This window comes from Orbicella faveolata, unplaced genomic scaffold (assembly GCF_042242905.1).
Source record: "Orbicella faveolata isolate gen_17 unplaced genomic scaffold, um_ofav_v1 contig_13, whole genome shotgun sequence".
Lineage (NCBI taxonomy): Eukaryota > Metazoa > Cnidaria > Anthozoa > Scleractinia > Merulinidae > Orbicella > Orbicella faveolata.
In genome coordinates this window covers 24,223,940-24,248,247 of record NW_028301540.1, presented here as the reverse complement: position 1 = coordinate 24,248,247, position 24,308 = coordinate 24,223,940, and the positions used below count along the sequence as shown (strand labels likewise).

The 24,308-nt window shown below is 37.6% G+C and overlaps 2 protein-coding genes and 1 long non-coding RNA gene across 4 annotated transcripts; 1 reads left to right on the top strand and 2 right to left on the bottom strand.

Annotated features, from left to right (window-relative positions):
• Positions 1-99: 99 nt before the first annotated feature.
• LOC149115721 (uncharacterized) lies at positions 100-2,400 on the bottom strand. The gene is made up of 4 exons (XM_089283846.1): positions 2,340-2,400; positions 2,194-2,258; positions 1,919-2,073; positions 100-482 (listed from the first exon to the last, which is right to left on the bottom strand). The coding sequence occupies exons 2-4, from the start codon at positions 2,237-2,239 to the stop codon at positions 189-191; spliced, it is 495 nt and encodes a 164-aa protein (XP_089139972.1). The 5' UTR covers positions 2,240-2,258; positions 2,340-2,400; the 3' UTR covers positions 100-188.
• Positions 2,401-7,154: 4,754 nt separating this feature from the next.
• On the bottom strand, positions 7,155-8,911 carry LOC110058704 (QRFP-like peptide receptor). The gene has a single exon (XM_020765365.2). It carries the CDS (start codon positions 8,836-8,838, stop codon positions 7,861-7,863), a length of 978 nt encoding a protein of 325 aa, XP_020621024.2. The 5' UTR covers positions 8,839-8,911; the 3' UTR covers positions 7,155-7,860.
• Positions 8,912-14,017: 5,106 nt separating this feature from the next.
• Positions 14,018-24,095, top strand: LOC149115720 (uncharacterized). 2 transcript variants are annotated; one of them, XR_016206113.1, is made up of 5 exons: positions 14,018-14,387; positions 18,125-18,716; positions 21,365-21,497; positions 22,512-22,633; positions 22,961-24,095. It is a non-coding gene; the product is annotated as an uncharacterized LOC149115720 (long non-coding RNA). The 2 variants fall into 2 exon arrangements; XR_016206112.1 differs by lacking the exons at positions 21,365-21,497; positions 22,512-22,633; positions 22,961-24,095 and having other exon boundaries at positions 18,125-19,305.
• Positions 24,096-24,308: the final 213 nt, after the last annotated feature.

Genomic DNA, 24,308 nt, shown 5'->3' with positions numbered 1-24,308 from the left:
CCCTCCCCCCTCCCCCACGACGGGAGCCTGTTCGCAGGCTACCGATGCTAGGAAAGATACAAACAGTATCAAAAAAGGCTATAAGTATATATGCGCCTGCTACTTTATTTACTTATTTTTATTTCATTTCGTTTTATATTCTACACATTTTACTTTATTGTGGGGAACCAAAGGTTAAGCTTCGTTATCTAGCTTAACCAGTTCCCTTCTTGGCTTAGAGTTTGCCTTGCCCTCAGTATCTCTTCATTCACTCTGCGGAATTCCTCGATCTCTCTGGCTCGATGTTCTTGCAGATTCCGTTCTTGTTCATCTATGGTGGCTTGTAGTTGGCCGAGCGCGTTTTCGAAGTTTTCTCTTTGTCTTTGCCTCTCTTCGCGTATTCTCTCTGTCGTGAGTCGGAGTTGAGCATCTCTTAGCGACGAAACTGTTTGCATTAATGCAGTTTGTTCTTCTGTTGTCAGGTTCCCAACTTCCTGGCGGTACTGAAAATGGGTGGCAATGTTAGTTTGTTGTGTATAGAATACGACGCATTTTGCCTCAGAAGTCGTATAATTTTTGGAAGACAAATGCACGAACAATTTTTAAAGGCTAACAAGTACTACAAAACAACATCAATAATATTGGACTGGATCCGGAAAAAATTACAGTTCTCATTCAATGATTTCGAGGGAAAAGAGGGAAGGTGACGACGCCAACATTAACCGTTTTATAGCATGCTGCCAAAGTTTATCTGGGAAATTTTTTGCCATGAAGATTATTGTAGTCGGAAGTTGATGTGCTTTCTTCATTTTCTGTATTTGCATTAGGTTTTAAAGCTTGTTCTACTCCTATGTTGGCTTTGGAGGAAGAAAGACAAGTCAGTAATGAGTCACACTTCAGATGTCCGCCGTCTTAGATCCGCCATCTTGGATCATCTTGGATTTAAAAAATTTCCCAAAAATAGCAGATCGTCTCCAAACTGATTCGAAAAATACAATAAATGAAAAATTTTCAAATAATCCAAAATCTCTCAACTAACTCGACATTTTAGCTGAAAAGATAATCACCAAATTTCGGTGAAACACTTTTTGAAAATGTGATTGACAGAGAAAGGACATAACACGTGACCAAAAAATTGACACTTCAATAAACTGTTTAGTACGGGCGTCTTCGCCTTCCTCCTATTTTTGTGAAGTTTATCACACCTTTTAAAATTAGCAGAATTTTCCTTTCATTATTTGTGGAGGGTAAAAGTTTTGGGGATAGCGAGTCATTAAACTCGGTTAATTTAAACGAGTACCGCATGTTGGCCGATGTATCTTAAAAAAAAAAAAAAAAAATAGTGCTCTAATATATGGAGAGAAGTATATATAAAAACATATTTCAGGGTTCATGTTTACCCAAACAGGGTGATCTATTGCCTTTGTGTAGATTTGTGATAAGAGTCTAAAGCAAATATCAGACCATAAATCTTTCTATCTCTAATTCGATTGTTTCGTATTTAAAACCGGTGCATCACTTTTTCGGGTCGATCCTATCGGAGAGTTTTTACTTCCGGCGGGTCGCTACGTACATTAGGGATTTTCCAACAATGTATTTAACAATTAAGTTTTAACACTAATTTCGAGGAGATTACTTTGAGGGGTCGTCACTATAGGAACTTTCAGTCCGGCCGAGCTGAATTATAACTAAGTACATTGAACGTTTTTCACAAAAAGTTATCTGTTGCTGAAAACGGTAAAACACTTTTCTTTTATTGCGTGAACGTTTAAAGCCCTTCAATAGAATGTTGAGTGGTTAAAAAGACGACTCGACTGAGACCTCGAGCTACTGTAATTCTTTTAATTCCATAAAACGGTGAAACATTAGAATGAAAAGGTCAAGACCTCAGTCGAATCGACTATTTGACTTCTTTTTTAATCAACTTCCTGAAACACACCTCTGTCAAATTCAGATTCAAGTTTCTCAAGCCGTTTTTCAGTTCAGTGCTCTCCTGCACCAGCTGCTCGATTGTTTCCAAATCACTTTTTGAGTGGAGCTTGACTTGTGGCTTGACAGCAACTTTTCTGTGATGCACAGGCGGGACAGCCAAGACTACGAAGATGAGAAAGCAAACGAGATTGTATATTAATCAAATAATCGCCCTGTTAAGTTTGAGATTTGTTAGTTTTCTAGTTACGAAGTCAAAAATTGCTCATGTTGTGTGATCATTACCATTGATCCCAATGAATAGCAATAAAAAGGCAGCTTGACACAGCATCACTTTCTCAAGTAGTAGTCTATTGAGAAAGAATCAGGTTTAGTAACAATCTTTTCTTACTTAAAGGTTACGCTACTCGCTCACTCGCTCAATCACTTACTTGTATAATTTCGCGCTGGTAACTGAAAGTGTTTAACAAGTAGAACGGAGTGAGACGTCCCAACAAAATTATACTTTGTTAAATTGAGCCCGATTAATATTTATTTCGGCTATATTACTATGGGTACGTACAGATAAGTTCAAAGAAAGGTCAGCCACATAATTTCAAAATGATTACCGATACCTGCAAATTTGTATACGAGCACCACGCTGGTGGTGACCTTAGTCAGACGTACATAGGGAGGGGTGTGGTGGATGCTATCCCGACCCCGTCAGCGGTTTTGTCACAATTTAGTGAAGATGATTTACTCCGCAATACCTATTCCCTCGCCGAGATTTTAATGTCTCACCCGTCTCTCCGTATCATTTGGCATTGCCATGGCAATTTCGTTTTGAAATTTGTTATGTTGACCCATCCAAATGTCGTCTTTCTCCACATAATTCTTCGTCTTTTCAGTTTTTATTAGTAACTATTTGGAATTAGCATCTTTCTTCATATATTTCGTTCTTCATTTTGGGTTAGTTTCCGATTAGTTCAGGTTAGTTGTTTGAATTACTGAGAAAAATAGTCACATCCAAGATGGCGGGCCGGGGGTATGTTCACATGCACTTCCGAGGGATTAATTGTCTGAGGTGTAAGGTATAAGCCCCTCTAAGGGTGGGGGGACTCCCATATAAAAAGGACGTGCTCCTCGTACCTTCATAAAAGTGGTTTTGGCCGATTATATTTACCGTTTCGTTTGTAATGAACAACTTATATTAAACTGGACAGAGATTTATGATAATGCTTTTGCAAAATTTACGAGCAGAAGGTGTTCGAAGCAACCGTGTTCGTCACTATTAAAAATTATGAAAGTGTCATTTTGTGTATTGTTTTAAAATTGGTACCTCTTAATTTCAAGACACGCACACAAAACAGGAAATTAGTACCTCTTAGGGTTCTTTTCAAAATTTTGGACAAGCATCCCCGTCCTTTTTATATGGGCCATAAGCTTTAAGCTATAAGCAGTTCCCAGCACCAAAGGAAGAAGCAAATAAATAATGTTCCTGTTTAAAAACAGCAATGGATCAGTTTTCAACCGTCACTGCTTCACGTTAATATTGTTGAATATATATTTCGCAAGCTAACAGTTGATCTGAATTCTCAGATATATGGAGTTAGACCTAATGAGCGTTAGTACAGAAATACAAATCTGAAAGTTCTTTTGAAGCTCGCATTACTAATTAATTTGTCACTGGAATAGTCTCGATGCGAGATATCTGGAGATCGTGCTCTTAATGCACACGTTCTCCTTGAGAGAGCCACATATTTAAGGTACAGTCTGCATTGGCCAAGTGGCCAATCAGGTTGGAGCTTATCTCGGTTTCTGTAGCATGAAGCGACTAGGAGTATTTTTACTCCCCGCTGGATCGGATGCTGGTCCATCGCAGGGTTACCCTTAACATTAGATTTGCTGTCAGCCACTATTGTATTTGGGTGGAGAGAAGAACTGTGAGTGTTAAGTGCCTTGCCCAAGAGCACAACACAATGCCCCCAGACAGGGCTCGAGCCCGGACTGCTCGATCCAGTATCCAATATCTATTTGGCGAACAGGAAACGATATTATAACATAGCGCGCGCTAGTCCTATCTAATTCCTATTGGGCCATCATGAACGAAATCTCTATGTATGCACGGCCGTGCGTATATAAGATGACGTGTGCAGTTTCAATTTAGCTGCAAAATTTCCGTCGAGTTTAGTGCAAGTTCCTTTTGTTTAAGTTTCGGCAAAGTGAAGATTATTCTGACCAATCCAAACTCTACTTCGAACCTTTGACTTTTCGGCAAGTTAAGATATTTACTTAAACCTGAGTATTTTGACTTTGTTTGTCTACATTTTCATTGAGTAGTTTTGACTTTGTTTGTCTACATTTTCATTATAATTATAATTAATTCGAGGAAGCGAATTTTTCGTTGACAATTTTAGAAACCAGGTTAAGCGTTTTCGTTCAACCGTTGCTCAACTGATTGTGGCGTGTTAGGATCCTAATGACCTTTGTTTTCCTTCACCGTGCGTTGTGAGAACTTTGTAGTCAATCATAAATAAAACATGTTTTAGCGCCCAAGTTGTTGTCATCATATTATAAAAGAATTGGTTCGTGCTTTTAGTTGTGCTTATATCGAGTTATGGATGCACCTGGGAGGTTTGAAGAGCACTCAATAAGCTAAAGTTGCTCTCGGCTATCGTCTCGAGCAACTCTTATGCTTCTTTCGTGCTCTCCAAACTTCCCGCGTGCATCCATAACTCGATAGGCACACGCTAAGCATGAACCAATTCTTTCATATATCATAAGTTAGGGATTTTACAATCGTTCTTTTCTCCCTCGTACGAAATAGGAGGAATCTAGAGCAGCAGCTTTCAAATGATTTCAAATGAACGTTCAAATCTACGCTATATAAATGCAATGTTCAAATTTTAGGGCACAGGCTGCAAATCATCTCGGGAACATAAAGACTCTTGCTTTGTTAATGTTGTTGTTGTTGTTGTTCGTTTTCATTTGTTGCTTACAGGACTGTCTAGGACTTGGTGTGGATCACCCAATTCCTTTCGCCCTAATCATACTCGCGGTTAACAAATCGATACTGAACGACTCAACTGGTTTCCACTTCATCGTTCTGGTCAGTAATGTTAGTAAGCGCAATTCTGACCTAATAAGGCTAAAAGCATGATTTTCCAACGTAAGCATACGACCACCAACAGATCAACCAAGCCCCGTCCACACTACGCCGGAGAAATAGGCCCTTTGCACGATCCCACTTAACGTGACGTCATCGTTTTCGAAAAGCTCCGTTTTCGTGACGGATTAGTCGGGACGGTAGGCCTAAGCGTAGAAATAAAGATGCGTTTTCAAATTTCTCCGGCGTAGTGTGAACTATATAAACAATAGCATCCATTTGGGGCGAAAATATCCTCGGATATTTGTCCGCGGACATTATCTGTGCCGAGAACCGAACAGTTCACGAAATGTGAGCTTTGAGGAACAGATAATGCCCAAGGACAAATATCCGAGCATATTTTTGCGCAAATGGAGGCTATTGTGCTTATTATTCTTCAATCGTGTTTCGCAACACGCGCGGTTTCAAAATTGGGGAATCTCACTTGGATCTTCCTTAGTTTTAGCCGGGAAATGTTCGGTCACGTGATGCAGTTTAGACTAATCCCGCGTGAGCGAAAATATTTGATGAATTATATTAAACCTAAATATGAACAGCAATAATGATAACACTTCTAATTTAAGACAATTTAAGACTCAAGCTGCGTGAAGATCATGATCTTAATTTAAGGGAAAAAAAAAGAAAAAAAAACCCTCCATCTGGGAACGTTGTTAGATTATTCAATGCATGATATGATTGGCGGCTCAAGCCAAACAATCCCGCCTTCATCATAATAGAAATAGAAACGAGTTCTAATGATGACACGCAGGTGGTGAATAGTATCTGACAAAAGCAAACACTCTTTCTTTTTTATAAAAGTATCGAGGCTGAAATTTGAGAAATTTTAAGAATATTTGAAGAATAACCCCAAGGCTGAGATCTTGGAAAGAATATAATTTTTTGTGTTGAAGATTTGTAAATAAAATTCACTTATTTGTTTTTAACTAAACTGTACAAAAATTTTTCCCTTCCTAAACAATAAAACCAGCTAAAAAAAAGACAACAAACAAACAACAACAACAACAAAAAACAGCATTTAGCTGTATGCGAAAACTAATAACATTTCTGCAGTCTTTATTGCAGTCATTGCCTGGAGTCTGGCTCCAAATTTACTTAACACAACACCAAAGTCAAATTAGAGGAGATAATCTGACTTTGTGTCAGTATAATCCACCTTGTATTCCTATAATCTAAGAATATTCACAAGAATATTTTCGACCTAAAATTAGCAGAGAAATAAGAATATTCAGCCTTGGACGTCAACAATATTCTTATAAAAAAGAGTGAATATGAAAAAGAAAATGAATTTAAATAATGCCACGATCAGCAAACTCGAGCACAGCGATAAACGGAACACAGCTATCGAACTGCCTCGGCAATCCAGAAGCAGGAAAAAAAAAAAAAAAAAAATGGAAAAACCTTCTCTTCCTGCCCGCTTTATCTCAGTTTTTTTTTTTTTTTTCGCTTGATGGAAATACGTTAATCGGAATAAGCCGCTTTATTTGGCTAAAATCGTTTACCGTTGCGTCTTTGCAAAGCTCGATATGACCAGAAAGTAATTCGGGCCCTTGCAGCTCACAGTCAACTGTGTCATTTTTTCACTTCAAACTGAAAGTCGTTGTGTGATGAGATAAAAAACACAACGAAGCAACATAATAATAATAATAATTATTGTTATTTTGAAATAACTCTTTTTAAATCGTGGCGAGAAATTATAGCTTTCGCACGTATAAAAGGTAATTTTAAAACGGAAGAAACATAGAAAACTGTTAATTGGGAAAACGAGAACACCGAGTTATCGACAGACTTGCTTTTATTCAGTACATGTATGTCGTTGCTAATAAACTGAAGTCATCGATGTTTGAAAGTGGTATGACAAAAAAATATATACATTAATAAAATCCTGAAGTGGGGAAAAAAGCAACGGTGCACGGCAGGTGATTAATTTCAACTTGAATTGTTAGCTCTAGCTTGTTTAAACAGAAGAACTCTAGACCTATCTTTCCAACCATCCACCTCGTCAAACGATTTAAATATTCCGCTTCAGTGGAAGTTTTTAAAAAGTTATATTAAAAAGGGCAAGCGTAATAGAATGGCCGTGGAAAGATATTAACCTACGTAATACCATATCATCTTTCTGTTTTATTGGTACTTCATTTTACAAATATAAAACCATGGAATGTTCAAATCTACAACTGAAACATGAAAGTAAGGTTAAAAACCGTTCCCTAGAATTTTTCCAATGAATAAATTATAATAAGTAAGTACCTTAAATTTGAGTGAATACACATGACAATATTCTGTTTCTAATGTTTGCTTTGCAGATGAACGATAATTATCTTGGAAACTTTCACTTAATTGTCTTTCTCGGCTGCTTTTTTAATGTAAATTTGTTACCAATTCTAATTTTTACAAATTTTCAGTTCCATGTTTTAATCTTTTGTTATTCAATTTTTTTAACTTTTACATACACTCATCTTGCAGTCGTTTTCTGACCGCATTGGGTGACGCAGAATTAGAATTCAGAATCATCAAATTAAGAAGGAAACTTTGTTTGATAAGACGGACCAGAAGCCTTGTTTTTCTTGCCATATAACATTTTTTCACGATCTGATATTCCAACCATGCAATACAATACAAATAGAGTCCAATAAAGACATTTTATCTGATAGCTTTTAGATTGTGGCTATTCCCTACGACATCACTTGCCCCTAACTTGGTCAGCTGGATTATATGCTGCTTGTTTCTTACGAATAGAGCATCGATATCATAAGCCTACTTAAAATAATTCCTAAGAGTAATCTTAGACTATATATTGGTAGATTACTTTACGAACCAACTGGTGCTACTTCATTACTTGTTTGCAGGGACGAAAAACAACTGAACAGGCTCTTAAGACCTTGGCGGTAATTTCGACTAAAAATTAAACAGATGCAAGGGTTAATGGCACAATTTGCGCGCGCGACGATCAGCACAATAAAAAAATAATGTATGGTGCTACAGGACACTTTTGCTACTAAGATAAAAATAGTAAATGGCACCCAACATAATGCAAAACTTAATACAATAGCAACGACCATTTTTAACAGGTTTCTTTCCCTTTTCTCTCGTTGCTGTGCAGCGTTGATCGAATGCTCGCCTGGAGTCGGCTGTGACTTAAGCTTCAAAACAATAATGAAGTAAAGTATAGTCATTAGAACCAAAGGGGTATAAAGGAATACAACAAATATTGCCAAAGCGTAATTTGCAAGGGACGAGGACTCTCCAAAGGCTCCACTCCAAACCCGTGCACAAACTAGCTTCCCAGGGTATCCAACAAGTCTGAAGGCGAAGAGATGTGGGGACTGGATAGCCATCGCAATGATCCAAGTGACGGGAATGAAGAAGAGGCAAAGTTTAGGGTTGATGAGCGGAGAACGGAGGGGAAATACCACAGCTCCAAATCGATCTACCGCTATCAGCATTAGGTTCTGAGTAGAAACCGTTGCGGAGACATCAGAAACGAAGATATGCAGCTTACACAAGACCTGACCAAGAGGTCCGCTTATCAGCCAGGAGTCGACATACAATTCTGCTACAACCTTCGGGAACAGGAAAATCGGTAACAGCAGATCGGACATGGCCATGTTTACTAGCAGAAAGTTGGTGCTTGTTCTCATTGTTTTTGTCTTGTAGACGATTATTCCGATTAAAGTATTCCCAACCAACGAAACAATGAATATCAGGCAGTAAGCGAAGGTTTTTCCAATTCTCCCTGCTGCAAGATCGCTGAAGCAGCTCGCTGGCTGATCATGAGTTCCATTCATTGTTGCCCGAGTTTACTGATATCCGTATGTTTACTATCTTGCTCATTCAATGTTCTCTCAGATGCTATTTTGTTGGGCATAAAACACTGGTCTATTTATATTGGATGAAGGCGGGATTTAACTGGCTCAGAGACGTGACGTGATAACGTTTTAGATGATAAAAATGTTAATTGGTCACGAATGTTCTCAATGTAGTTTGTGCTCCATACTGTCTTAGTAACCTTTTTAAAAAAATCATCATCATTATTATTATTATTATTATTATTATTATTATTATTATTTTCATATTTTGTATTTCTGTTGGTAATATGGTGATCCTAAGATCGAATATCCTGGTTTAAGCTTTATTTTTGTCATGCAAATTAATATTACGAACCGAACGAATTAGCTGTCGTGTCATTTTATCCAACGTCAACGGCAGCCCTCATAATTACGGCGTCGTCGACTGAATCTCATTCGAAATGGCAGTCAATGTTGAAGATATTTTCAAGTCTCGCTTTGAAATGGTTGTTTGAAAACTTGGCAATATTTCTTTTCCACTCTTTCATTTTTAACGGAATGACCGATTTACTTTAGGAGAGAGAGAAGGCGATGGGAAGCGAAGCATTAATATTCTATGAGATTACAGACTACTGCGTAGGTAGACTTATGGTGATTTCCTGTTCAATGACACAGGCATGACGGGCAAACTGTCCTTTTCGGTTGCTTATTTCAGGCATTGAATGACACCTGTCAGATTCGATGATAAGGATTCGTTATCTTGCAAAGATGGTGTGCAGCTTTTGCTCCAAACGGCCTTTTATTCAGGATATCGTAATGGATATGCTGTGGAACAGTGTTCCGCCGTCGCCGGACGTAAACAGGAAGAAATTAGAACAACAGCTTTAGCTCCCTGAAAAACAATTTTTATATGAGCAATAATTTCTCATTAAGGTGACCTCAAAAGTCATTCCTCAGTTTTGAGGTTAAGTTTAAAAAAAAAAAAATAATAATGAATTTTAAAAAAGTGCAATTGATCCATATAAATGTGATATTTGTACATTGGATTCAACAAATAAAAAAGCCTCGACTGTGCTTTGTACTGTTCTAAAGCACGCAGGAGGCGGTAGAGTTCTACAGCTTCCTAAGTGGGCTAACTCTTTCTTTTATGATAAAGAATCCATCAATTTCACCACACATTCAGCTTATATTTTCAAACCAAACTATATTTCGATAAGAGGACAGTGCCGTCATTGTTCATATATTTGTACCAGGCTCTGGTACAAACATTACGTGACTAAACATTTTAGAAATTACCAGAAACTTAGTATTTACAATTGTTCTCCATAACAGAACCGTATCGTCTTTCTGCTTTATTGGTGCATCTTTCACAAATATATAACTATGGAATCTTCAAAACAACCGGTCTGTAAATCTACCACTGAACGAACTGAACGTCGACTACAAGATTCTCGCTAAAGTTATAGCCAAGAGAATTGAAAAAGTCTTGCCAACGTTAACAAACCCCGATAAAACTGGTTAGGCCGCTACATTGCTGAAAATGTAAGGCTAATCTACGACTTAATACATTACGCAGATAAGTTAAATCAAAAAGGTATTGCCATTTTCTTGGACTTCAAAAAAGCGTTCGATTCCATTGAATGGAACTATCTCTTAGAAACACGTTAGCTCTTCAACTTCGGCCATGACATTCAAAATTGGATAAAATTTTTTTACAATAATGTTACCAGCTGTGTTCTGAATAACGGTCATGCTTCAACTTTTTTCTCCCTACAGAGGGGAGTCAGACAAGGTTGTCCGTTGTCTGGCGTCTTCTTCGTTCTCGACAGAGAACTCCTCCCTAGATCCATAAAAAATGATCCCACTATTAAAGGTATCCAAGCCAACAAGCATGAGCTTAAAATAAGTCAATATGCCGACAACACAACATTATTTCTTCGTGACCTCGACTCCGTTACGAGTCTATTGAGGATGTTAAATGATTTCAAAGGGCATTCGGGTCTAGAAATAAACACCACTAAAACCGAAGCAATATGGTTAGGTCAATGGAAAGACAGAACAGATGAACCTTTTGGTTTTAAATGGCCAAAAGAACCTATCAACGCCCTTGGTGTCTTCTTTTCTTACAAACAAGAAAGTGCTAACAGACTGAACTTCGGTGAAAAAAATACTTAACCTCGAGAAAACGCTAAACACAACTCTTTATGGAAAGATTAACATAGTCACTTGGGATATCTAAATTAATTTACTCAGCTTCCGTACTCCCTCTTCCAGATCACTACATCCAAGACTAAACTAAACAAGCTAATTTTCAACTTTATTTGGGTAGGGAAACCCTCTATAATCAAAAGAAACACCATAATTGGAGAAAAAAAAAAACGGCGGATTGAAAATGTGTGATTTTAAGATCGTGGAAAAAGCGCTTAAAATAACTTGGGTCAACAGAATACAAGACGAGTCACAAACCTCCTGAAAAATAATTTCTAGCCTAGCTAGCTATCTAGCTCTTGCACAAACATGGTGGTCTTGCCTTCCTAACAAAATGCAACTTTCCAGCAAGTATATTTGACCTTGATGATGCGCTTCTCACATTTTATAAAAAAATGTTAGATTACTGGCGCGAGTTCAAAATCTTAACGGGCAAAACAAATCCTAAAAACGAAATACTGTGGAACTCGACAGGAAAATTCCTGTGGGAGAAAAAAAAAACTGTTTTTCATCAAAATTGGTATGACGCCGGCATTACCAAGATAAGCGACATATTAAACCAAAATCAGGATTTTTGTAGTGGCATGAACTTGTAATAAAATTCAGTTTGAAGGTTCCTTTCACCGTATACTATGGCCTGGTTAACGCAATCCCCCAAAATTGGAAAGCTTGTCTTAAAAACCCTATTCCGAACGTCACACACGATACCACAGTCAACACCCTAAGAACCAGTTCTATTTACTCCTCTCTTTTAAACACCATCTTCGTTCCTCCCACTGGTGAAACCAAAATTTAACGCCACGGATTTACAGAAAATACCATCCAGAAGGTTTATCTTATGCCATTTGCTGTCACAGATGAAGTAAAAATAGTAATGTTTCAGTATAAAGTGATTCATAACGTGCTTCCAACCCGTGTTACACTTTATCGAGACGGCATTTCACAAAGCCCCATATGCAACTTATGCAACGCAGAAGAACAAACATTGCATCAACTGCTAATAAACTGCACACTAACAGCCGATTTCTGGATTCTGTTCCAAGACTGGTGGTACCAAAAAACAAATGAAGCAATAACGTTATCCATAGGCCATATACTCTACGGCTGGCATGATAGGACAAAGCATTGGCAAGTCCTAAATTATTGTGTACTGATAACCAAATATTGTAATTTCTGCACAAGCCCTCGCGGAGATGTTTTAGATTTTCAAAACTTTCTATCATTCATTCCAGGAAAACTTGAAATTCTTAAAGAGATTGCGACTGCAAAAAAACACTTCCAAAATTTTTATCGCACGTGGACCTTTTTACGTTAATTAATTTTATATGCTGCTGATGTTTATTAACTACTTAATAACCGAGTGTGAGGTCGTTACGGGAAAATCTCAAACTGAGGCCTTGCCGTATTGACCGAGCGACAGGCTGAGGTTTGAGATTTTCCTTTAACGACCGAACGGTCGAGGTTATTAAGTTGTTTATTATCTGGCTCATGAATTAAAGGAAAGAAAAAAATATTCGAGCGGAAGTCGTCAATTTACATCCGGCGATGCGCGCGTCTACCGATTCATTCATCGTCTAAAACCCAGGGCAAAACTACAAAGTCAGTGAACTTTACGTATTCCGTTAAAAACACACGTTTCTTTACGGGAAAAATGATTGTCACAGCCTCAAAAAGATATTTTAGTATTGTGGTGCCACAACTGGATGGGGGAGTTTTTCCGACTTTTGAGGTGAAACGTCAACGTATATAGAAAAGACAGAAAGTGCTTCAAAATAGTCCAAACCAACGGTCTTTCGATGAAAGAAAATACTAATGCTTCGGAATGTACTGCTCAGAATAACTCGATCTTGGCCATTCGCTTTCGACAAAATATCTTCGCCATCTTCATTCTGGGATGTATGGATGAACTTTTCAAGGCTTGTGAAAGTCTAAAACTTCCTGCAGTTATCAGAAATACTGCTACCGACAGAAACCGTCCGATTGTTTACATCTGATGATCCTGGAAGATGATTTACACTTGCTTGTGTTAAAGCAATGGAATCTATTTGATGAGAACTGTGGCGGAGTTCAATATTTCAGTAATTGTTTGACTAAGATGATAACTTATAAGTTTCTTCGTGGTGTTCTACTCAGGATGCATGACAGATCTGCCGATGGTGTTTTTCACTTAGCGATTTTAGCTTTAGCTAAGACTCGGTAAACTTTGATTGTTTTTCACTAATGCCCACCAGGGTTCCGGCTGGTAAGTCAAAAACGACTTCGATATAAATTTTGTTAAAGAAAAATCTCTAAACTTTTAGCTACTCGGATTAAATTTACTTTCTCTTACTGTTTTTAATCGGCTTTCATCGTTTCAATGCACTTGCATTTTCAGAGCCGGGCTCTTCCCAAGTTACATAATCCGTAATCGGCCCGTGGGCATTACGGCTGCATAATGACCGCTCAGATATCGCTCTTAGCCAATCAGAACGCGCGTTATATCGGCCACAAGCCCGAGCCATATAATAGCGGAGCTCCGGCGGCCCGAAGGGCCGCCAAGCGGAGCCCCATAATCATATGGGAAACAAAAGGAAATCCATGAATGAATTTTCTCATGGTTTTCATGGCTAGCGGTATTGCTCGTGGGCGCGTACGCACGACGACGACGACGACGACGACGACGACGGCGACGGCGACGGCGGAGTTGCCCAACATGGCGGCCATACTCCAGCTAATAGGTCGACAGAGACATGCACCCTCGGTCTCTAGCAGAAGAATGCCATTTTTCTTGGCGGGATTTTTAAAGAAAAGAAAACGCATTTCTATTTGTTATGTCGACAAATGATAGCGGAGGTTGATCTAATGTTTTTAAGATAGGGTTGCACTGAAGGAATTAAAAAGAAAGCAAGAATTAACAGGTAAAGAAGTAGCGAAGGAGATCGCGAAAAAGAGCGGGCCAGCGCTGGGGAAGGAGGCGAAACAGTAGTGAACAATGGCGTGAATTATAGCGAGTCAAGGGCTAGAGAAAGGAAGTGAAATAATACCGAACAATGCCGTTAACCAAAGCTAACGAGGGCCATAGATAGGATGTGAAAGTACTCAGAAGACTGCAGTGCCAAGTTTTTTAAAATTCGCGCGTTGTGACGCTGTGCAGCCGTGCAAGAAAAGTCACATGATTTGGTCAGGTGATGAACAAGAGAAATCAAACATGTCCGAGTGTTACAAAACAGTAAACACAGCGGGAAAAAGTGGTTGATTCGTTGATCTGTCAAAAAGATTAGTTCAGTTCAGTCTTCACAACTTTTGCTGCAAGTTTCTGCCTGGAAGATTTACACTGGCCGAACTGATGTTGCTAACTTGCGGTAAGTGACTTTTGCTGTTGCGTTTGCTATGAAAACAAGAAGATCTGTTAGATCTTATAACCGCGCTTTTAAAATTTAACTGTTTGCTTAGCACTACCGTCGGAACGAAGTGCACATTCCAAAGCAGTTATTGATGATTCTTTTCTTACTGTAGACATCACATCACTTGATCAACACAAACTGTATTATTGCACCATCAGTGGTAGCCATTGACAAATCTGCGATGACGTAATGGTCTTAATCTTTGTAGAACTTTCTTCGGGATATGTATGGGCATGAGGGATATGAATGACATGATAATAACACTATTAACAACAGCTTTCTTTCTTAAAAGTCATAATTAAATTTAATTGGTGTTTTCCACGAGTAAAGGGCTAGCAAAGTAGTCAAACAAGTCATATAATTTAATAACAAAACTCTATCCCGACCGATGTATCGATTTTGGTCACTCCAGTGACCACAGATTGAAAACGTGACAGAAAATTGGCGTTACTTTCGATGATCTCATCATTAGCCAATTATAGGCCATCTTTCAGCTCTTTTCGTCATATCCCCCCCTCGGGAGAATTTTGTCAAGTTAGCTAATTTAGTATGCAAGCCACCGTAATGGCGGTCAACGTCGACGAAATGTTTATTTGCCCAAAATTGGGGCAAAATCTTTCGGAGATGGAAGTCAGGACATTTGTAAGGATACAGAAAGTAATCTGGGGCCGGTTGCTGGCTTCTAAGGCTGAATTTATCCAGAAGTAGGCTGTATTTTCGTTTTCGTGCCGAAAGCCGTGCGATGAAATGTTATCGGCTTGTTCTGCTGTCTTGTTCTGTTTTTCTCTTGGTCTTTCTTGTAGCCCGCCGAGGCCAGTCTTTCGTCTAAATCAGTTGAAAAAAAGTTCGAAAAAGATGTTCCCATTCAAATTTAAGCTCTCAGGCGATAATTCTGGAGATTTTTGGCCGAAACGTTCGGCTTTGTTATGTTCGCGTTTTTCGGTTGCTATGGGCGACCGTTGCTTCCTTTGTCAGGTCAAGTCTGGGGAGTGAGGTCACAAAAAAATTCGAATTAATTCTGGTTTTGTTCGATTTCGCTGAAATTTTAACACGATAAGGCTGGATTGTTAACGAATAGATTTACCGCCTGCCGATGTGTGGTAGCTATTAACGCTGAAGTGTTATATCGCTTCGAAGTCAGGGTTTTGAAGAGATTTTTTTGCAACGTGTGGGTTCGGCGTGATTTTGTAATCGGAGGTTTTTGTTGACCCCGAAGGAAAAAATATCCGGAAAAGTTCATTTCATCGACGATTCAAAGGAATATAAATATGTATATGTTCCGAGCTAAATTTCTGCTGAAAAAATATAATTTCTGACGAACGCTGGGTTTTTAATTTTTTCCCGCGAAAGTCAGTATCGGAGATGAGATTTATTAATGTTTCAACAGCTTTTGGCGAGTAAACATCACAGGTTGCGTGACTCAAAATTTGGCCGAGTGGAAGCTTGGGTCTGGTCGCAGACAAAACTGCGAAAAAAAAAAAACCACGGGTAAACCATGAACCGCGCTCGGCCCATGGCCGCGCGGTTAATTAACAAGTTGCCTCAGCGATATAAGCTGATTTTCAATTGGAATCCTTTGAAAGTCTTCCTTATTTGAAGCCATGTTGTGAGACAATTTATAAATTGCATCGTTTTAATTTCTCTCATCTCTAAACAATAGCAAGTGAATCGCTTTGTGGAGGTTGTTGTAAGTTGTAAACAAATTAAGCTTTCTGTCGATTTTCGTCGTCAACCTAAGCTTATAACCTCACGTCTAAAAATAAGCTTAACCAAAACCGTATTTGTAAACACGGCCGGGCGAGTTTTGAAGTTTTCTCTGTGTTAGTTGGCACAGCCGCCTCGTAGACAGCTAGAATTTCTTCTTCTGTTGTTGAAAACCAAGAAAGGTGTACAAACAGGATTTGCTAAATTTACTTTCAACGTTCCTATGGGAAGATTTGCATATTGTGATTACAAAGTATGCAGATTTCCTCGTTTTGTTAGTTCAGTTTATTCGGTTTGGCGAAATGCTTGGGTGAATTCCCAGGTTAATTTGGCTGAAGACTGGCAAAGCTACCGCCGATAAAATGACTGCAAAGCTAAATTAAGCCTTCAGCAAAAATGCACACTGTAATATTCAAATTTAAGCGTGAATAATTATTAAACTTTTAACACTGCAAGGTTAAACGATTTTCTTTATCCTCTCTTTCATTCGGTTACCTTTCAATGAGAAGGATTTGCTTTTGATACTCAGATGAAGTGATATGCATAATTATTGTGTTTATAATGTAGATTTCCTCGTTTTATTTTGTTGTCTGTCCAATTAGTTCGGTTTGGTGAAATGCTTATATAGTCCAAATGTCGAGTAGACGATTGTGCATGTAAATCCTGTGTGCAAATAAAGCTCTACTTTCATTTTGATTTACTATTTCATTTTATTAGTGCCACTGCTTTTGGTTGGGGGTACATGGGTTATTCCCCAAATATGCAGTATTTACACTTAATATGGAAATGTCCCTCAAAAGTGAGATAGTACTAATGGAAAAAAAAAATGCGAAGAGCTTTACTCGGTAAATTGAACAGTGTAAATGACATTTACATACTTAGAAAAAATTTAGGGAGTAGAAGTTCTTGCCCTGACCATTTCTCAGTAATAGAAATAAGTTTTACATACATACATACATACATACATACATACACAATTTAGTTGGTGAGAGCACTCTCCTCTCTCCACACACACACACTCTCTCTCTCTCTGCTCTTTTCTTCACACTAATTTTGTTATTAACTACATTGTAACTCATTAACCGAATGTCACTCACTGTTTTCTTTGTTGTGCATGCATACTTTTTTTTGCTCGTCAAAGAAAGTTTCAGTTTCTTCCTGGCTGTTTCCTTTGTCCTGTCCAGTACCAATTCCTTTGTAATATAATTTTGTGAATTCTCTATTCTCCTTAAATTTTATCTTGTCAGGGTGATAGAATGCACTCTCAGAGTGTTCAATCATTGTTTTCGGTCGCTACAATTTTCAGGAAAAAAGCAATAGTTTTCTTAATTTCCTTTTACTTTGTGTTAGGACCTTTTAGCATGCTCGTAATTGACCCATGGGCATAATTTTGAATAAAGTAAAGAATTAGATCTGTTTTAGTGTTAAGTATTTTTAAATTATTATGAATTACATGTAGGCATTTCTTTTTAGTTTTTATTTTTTATTTTAGTCACATGTGATGTTTTATGATTTTACCGACGTATACCATGTAAATGTAAATAATACACTAGAATTAGCCAATCAGAGTGTGCATTATATCAGCTTTAAACACAAACCATATGTAATAAATGTATGTAAATGATATTTTTATGACAAAGAACTGGACAGGGCAAGAACTTCTCTTTCTTTTGTAAATTTATATATTCATTCCTCTCATTGCTGTCAAAATGTCTTAGGAACCTTCATTTTTGATAGTCCATTATTTTCCACCATACCTAGCACAGAAGCTCACAAAATCCTAACTAATAACCAACACGTGTGTATCTCTGGCCTTTGCTGTGTACTACGTGTATATTCTGTTATCCTGTCTTAACTGCTAGAAACAATTTTGACAGAGCTGTTTCAACAGTTTCACTTAAATTAATTCCCAGTAACAGCGCTACATGTGGCAGTGTTATTGGGTATGAACTTTATGGAGGGTTTAAATTTTTATTTTTTTATGATTACAGGAGACAACAAAATATACATGTGTATACATAGCCTGATGTTGGAGTTGGCTGCGAATCGTAGTTCATAATAGTCATCCTATTACAGGTAAGGGGGAAAAGTTCAGAAAGTTTAGAACATCTCTTCCCCCAGCACACCTTCTGTCTACAGGTGCAATTATTGAGAGGTTATATATATATATGAAGAGTAATGTAAAGTTATAAACTTAACATTAAAATCTGACATTTGAACGCCTCCTTTGCTAAAATTAGTCACGTTTTAATTGTTATCACTCCCTGTGAATTCATAGAGATTTCAGAGGCAAATTATCACCTAATGTGGAAGTCCTGTCTTCAAGTTAGGGAAAATGACATAAAAAAAGTTACAGTGAAAGTAAAGAGAATTGTGAATGTTGATGTGGTGTACTTTGTACATCATGTAAAGGTATTTGGTGAGTGCCAAAGGCATAACATTTCATGCATTGCTTTTTCAAGACAAATTATATAACAGTGATGTTTTAAGGTGTGATCACAAAAATAGTGAGTACAATGTCCAGGCAGTACCAGTTTATGGAAGGCATATGCAGACAATAAGAGGAACTGTAAGCATTACCGGGTAAGTTTGTTTTATGCTTTTGACTTCTTGTACTTGGATTTTTTGTCATTTCATCACAAGAATAGGTGATGAAAGATGCAATAGTTGTTGCAGTTTATTTTTGAAGGCAAACTTATAAGTCTGCGTATGCTGGATAACAGCCATGCGTAAACTGAATGTAAAGCAAACACTCTGTTAAAGGTGGGGCAACCCTAAAACCCAGAAACTGGAAGCCGGAATCCAGAATGAAAAACTGGAATCCAGTAACCGGAAACCAGAATCCACAAATCGAAGAAAACAAGTTCTTCAAATACTCGAAAATTGTTTTGCTTAGGTTTTTGCCTGTAAAAAATAAGCGGCCAAGTAAAAAGGACCTCAAACTGACACAAAAATTCCCCATCTGTCGAAATTCGTGCAACCGTTATTTCTAGTGAGGGCTATAATTATGAGAATCTTAGTAAAGTGCGTCATAATTTAATTCCAAGCACCCTGAGAGCGTCTAAAATAAGCTTGCTGGCAATTAACTGCACGGCCATGGGCCGAGCGCAGTTCGTGTTCTACCAGTGTTTTTTTTTTTTTTTTTTTTTTTTTTTTTTTTTTTTTTTTGGTGGTCGGTGACCAGACCCAAACTTCCTCTCAGCCAAATTTTGAATCATGCAACCTGTGATGTTTATTCGCCATAAGCTGTTGAAACGTTAATACAAGGACAATGTTACGGATATTGTTTTCTTTATTTGTGTATAATATATATTTTCTTCTGGTTTTATCGAAGCGTTGGATTCAAAGGGAAATAATAAATACGCTAAAAACGCGAAAAAAGGGTATTACGTCAGCCATGGAATGCGCTGACATTGCAGCTTTCATTTTCGCTACATGGCAAATGCACTGTAAGATCATGTTTACTTTGCAAGTTTATTTTGCCAGAAGCGATGGTCATTAATTTATGTGCAATTTTGTGAGTATTTCTTGTGGGTTTCGGCAAATGAAGCGAATTCTTTGGCTGTTTCATCGCAGCGAGTTAAGAGATTTGAAGAAAAATTAAGTATTTGCCGAGGTAAACAAGAGCTTGCCAGAACTTGCAATGTTTAAGTCAGTGCTAGGAGAAAAAACACAACCGTTCCAAAATTAGCTGTGGATAACGTAAACCCCCCTGATTGTGTGACTTGCGTGACCACTTCAAGGCGCAAGCAAATTAAATTTTGACGTTTCAGGAAGAAAGCTGTTAATTAAAAGCATTATTAATAGCGTGACACTCGTTTCCTTTTGTATCATTCATGGGCATGTCCCGAGCAAACTTCCAGATTAAGACCATTACATCATCATAGATTTCGCAAAGGCTAAGACTGATGGTGCAATAAGATATGACACAGTTTGTGTTGATCAAGTGATGTGTTTACAGTTATCAATGAATCATCAAGGACTGCTCTGGAATGTGCACTGCGTTGTGACTGTAGTATTAACAAAACAGTTAAATTTTAAAACCGCGGTTATAAGATTTAAAAGATCTTCTTGCCATTTTGTTTAATAAGTGATCTGCAATTTACCGGAGGTATGAATTTACCCTTTATGTCTAGTAGATACTGAACAAGATAGAAAATGTCATAGAGAACAGGATGTCTGTCAGTGGCAGCCCCCTGTACATTGACGGTCACGCCCCCCACTTTCGAAGTTCAAAGGCTAACCTGGCTCATCTTAATATAATATTTGATTTGTCCAACAGATACCAAACTAGTTCCGGATCAACACTATTTCCACACTGATACTGTGACAAATCAGCATTTCATATTCTTGGCGGCCATCATATTAAAACAATTTATAGAAATGTTGCACACTTACCTCTGTCTGCTTCTCACTTGCTAACAGATCGGACCACATGTTGTTAAAAGATGCTTAAAGACTGCCAGAAACTCACCAAAATAGCTTGTTGTTATTGTGCTACTCACCAGTCTTCTCATAGCAATTTGATCTAGACAAGAACTGCACTCTCACCAGAGCCAGATTGAACAAAAGATGGGTAACTAAGCCTTTGAGCAGACTCTTGTGTTTGGGCCGGGGGCATGAGCAGTAAAGCTGCATGAAGGCACTTGCTGAAATGCCAATGCAGAAAAACACTAGACACTTATTTAGCCTGCTCAGGCACTAGAGACAGATAGTAGAGCCTGCTCGCAGGCTATGAGTAACTCTATCCACCTGAAAAATCACTAACCCTGACTGGAAAGTGATTACCCAATGGATAGCTTTATCCAGCTTTTGAACAATTGGGCCAGATGTATAGCTAAGGGTTGTTCAGAACTAGTCAAAAATTTTTAAGCAATTACAGTTTGTAGCTGAAGTAAAGCCAAGAAAGTAAATAACAGCAAAATAGTTTTTCCCCATATTTATTTATTAGACATTGCTGAAGTGAATTATTTCTATCATCATTCATAATATCTGGATTCAGGATTCTAGTTTCCAGTTCCGGATTCCGGTTTCCGGAACCGGTTTTTTAGGGTTGTCCTTAATGATGTACGTGCATGTTAATCTTGAATAATCTGAAATTTCAGAGAGGTTAAGAATATCATATCATATCTGTGATGGTTCTGCATCTGTTGGTGTGCAACGATCTTCACCAATATTTCAACGTAATGATGTACAGTGTATATTAATTAACCAAATTATGCTGTTTTTAGTTGACCAATGCTACTATTGTAATGTGATGTTGAAGTCCACAAATTGACAAACATGCCCAGTGTCAACTTGTCAAATATATGAAGTGGCCAGACACTCTAGATTACAAAATTTTCTGAAAGTTGGAATTACCAGGTAAGATATTTCTTAAACATTATTTTGTAATTAATGATTTCTCAGACTTTGTTTTCTTCAAGAAAAGATTCATACCCCACATGGAGGTTTTTTCTCTATTAGAGCTCTATCTTCCTGATACTTTAATTTGGAATTTTTGAAGACTGGCCATGAATGGGTGTTGGGTGTGAATATCTTCTGGTACTACACATTCAGATTTACATGTAGTAAACAAGAACATCAGTATTTATCCTGACAAACTCTGATTTTCTTTTGGAAGCTGAACTCATATGCAGTTGTACAGTTATATGTACAACCAAACAGCCTGGATGGCCCTTTGATTGGGACTGGGCACATTGTTGTAACTTGCAATGTTCCAGTTTCTTGTTTAAAGCAAACTGCATTTGATCTCAAAAGCAAGTCGCCAAGTTCATTTCAGTTAGTAAGTTTTCTTTGCATCTCAGGGCAGAGCCTGCCACTGTGAAAGTTGGGGTACCAGCCCGGGGGAGGTACTTTGGGAATTTCTGGGTGGGGATGTGCCGCTTGGACCCTGGAACCCTTAGCCTATACTAGAGCTAGTTCAGCTGAATTTTGCTACCCTATACTAGAGTAAACTCCCCAAATCTCCCCATCTATCGACACTGTTGAGGCTGATTTGCCTAAATTTAAACTTGCTGATTTGATTTTTTTTATATTTTTGAGTGGCAATTCCTGATTTCCTTAGTCTAACTAAAATCTTCAACCAACTAGTCAATTTTGTGAAAATGATATCCTACTCTAGACCCAAACACTCTGATTTATATACCCTATCCTAGAGTAAACTGCTTGAAAACCATACCCTTCACAGCGGCACATACCTATATAGCCCATATATGGCATTGCCCCCCGGGAGTACCAGCCCCTAGCATTTGATTCACTAACACTGAGTAAACAACTAACAATGAAGTACACTGTATATCAAAGAAAGGAATGTCATCTGTTTGTGTGTAAAGATTATAATAAATTATAATCGATATGTTTTTATCTGAATAACAGTGGTGTTCAAGTAGCAGCTACAGTATGATTACATGTCTGTTCCTGTCATTCAATATATGAACAGTTTACACATGGGCAGCCTGTATTAAGACATCAAAGATTTTCAAAGCAACCATGGCCTGGTGAGATATTTCTGAAGAAATATAAATTTAAAGTCCTTATGATTGCTTATAGGCATTGATTTTTATTGTAAACAATATCTTACTGAGTGTATTTTTCTTGTGTACTAATTGTTGTAGAACAGAGAGATCACTATAAGTATGACAGAGATATTAAAGTGTGAAAAGTTCTATAAACAAATGCATGCAGGAACAAATTAATTTATGATGGATGCAGCTTCTGAGAGATCCCCAATGTTAATGGAACATACACCGTACATACATGCAAAAGAGTTCAATAATGTATTACTTAAGATTGCAATGATTTGTTTGGTTTCTCTGTATTTACAGACAACTTGATGGGATTATAATTTCTGCACCAAGGTCATTGAATAAACTGGCTTAGAAGTTGAGTTCTGCAACCCATCCTGTGTGTTGTAATATCATGGCTGCAACATTGTGACAGATACACTGTATTACATTATTAAGAAACACATATATTAACTAATTATTTAAGGTGCCTGTTAAATTAATCAGTTTTTCTTAGAGATAATTTACTCATGGTTTATTTAAATAATTGCTTTTTTGGCTTTAAAGTGATATTTATCGTGTTTGTAAATCAATTTTGAGATAATCTGCATTGGACATGGCATAAATTAATATTTTGCCAACACGAAATGGAGAGAGACAGCCTTGCCATTCGCAACGTCCAATAAGGCTAATTTGTTCTCTACTGTTGTACAAATAGTGTTCTCTTGTTTATAAATTATTTCAATCTGTTGTTTAAATGATTGCCTCGTAACCCCTATGTCCAGTTTGGTGCATGTAAGATATTGATGTATTGTTTATCCATTTTGCTGTAAATTATCTTAATTGATCTGTCAATCAAAACATATCTTGGATATGCTGGGCTCTTCTGACAAATGTACCCATGCCTGATAAACTTTGAGTGCATTTGGTTGTGTAGTGCAGACAAAATACATGTACATAATATAACTTACTCTTAGCTTGCTTATAATTCTTGGTATAATTTAATCATAGCAAAATTAATTAATGGAACCCAATAACAGCTCCTGTAGTCCACAATCTCAGTCAAGAAGAAGAACAAATCACATGGAAATTGAATAATAAAATTATTATTAGAAGCCTATGCAAGTATCCATGATCACCAAAAAAAAATATCACAATTACCATTCATGCGAGAGTGATTTTGCTTATTGCAAACCCTTTCAGCAGGAGGAGACTCCAGACAAAAGTGAAGATGGCTAAATGTATCTTTGGGGACAAGTTAGAAAACAAAACTTTCCAACTTTTCACATATGTATACTATTTTGGTATTTTTGCGAGATTTCATTTGGTAGAGACTTAGGAACTGAGTATTGTAACCGCTGCATTTCAATCAGTCCCCACAGCAAAAAAATGTTTAAACTTCTTTTGTGTGGGAGTCCCCATGTTAACTAAGAAAGAATATAATGATTAATAACAATGTCTTGTCTTTCTGAATAAGGTAGGAAAGAACAGGAAATGCCACCAAAAAGCACAGAAGACAGTTCTGTTATGTGATCAAGATTTTTAGTGGCTTCCCAGAAATCCTTGAAATCATGGCTCTATATTTCACAATCACACCATCTTACACCTCGATCTGCTGATGTGATCCTATTTCCAGCTGAAACTATTAAGAGCCAGTGCCCATAACTAT

Excerpts from the sequence above, each read along its gene's own strand:
- LOC149115721 (XM_089283846.1), bottom strand. The coding sequence starts at position 2,239 with ATGCTGTGTCAAGCTGCCTTTTTATTGCTATTCATTGGGATCAATG. Across the intron at positions 2,074-2,193 it reads GCTATTCATTGGGATCAATG|TCTTGGCTGTCCCGCCTGTG; the intron begins GTAATGATCACA and ends TCATCTTCGTAG. Across the intron at positions 483-1,918 it reads TGAATCTGAATTTGACAGAG|TACCGCCAGGAAGTTGGGAA; the intron begins GTGTGTTTCAGG and ends ACCCATTTTCAG.
- LOC110058704 (XM_020765365.2), bottom strand. The coding sequence starts at position 8,838 with ATGAATGGAACTCATGATCAGCCAGCGAGCTGCTTCAGCGATCTTGCA.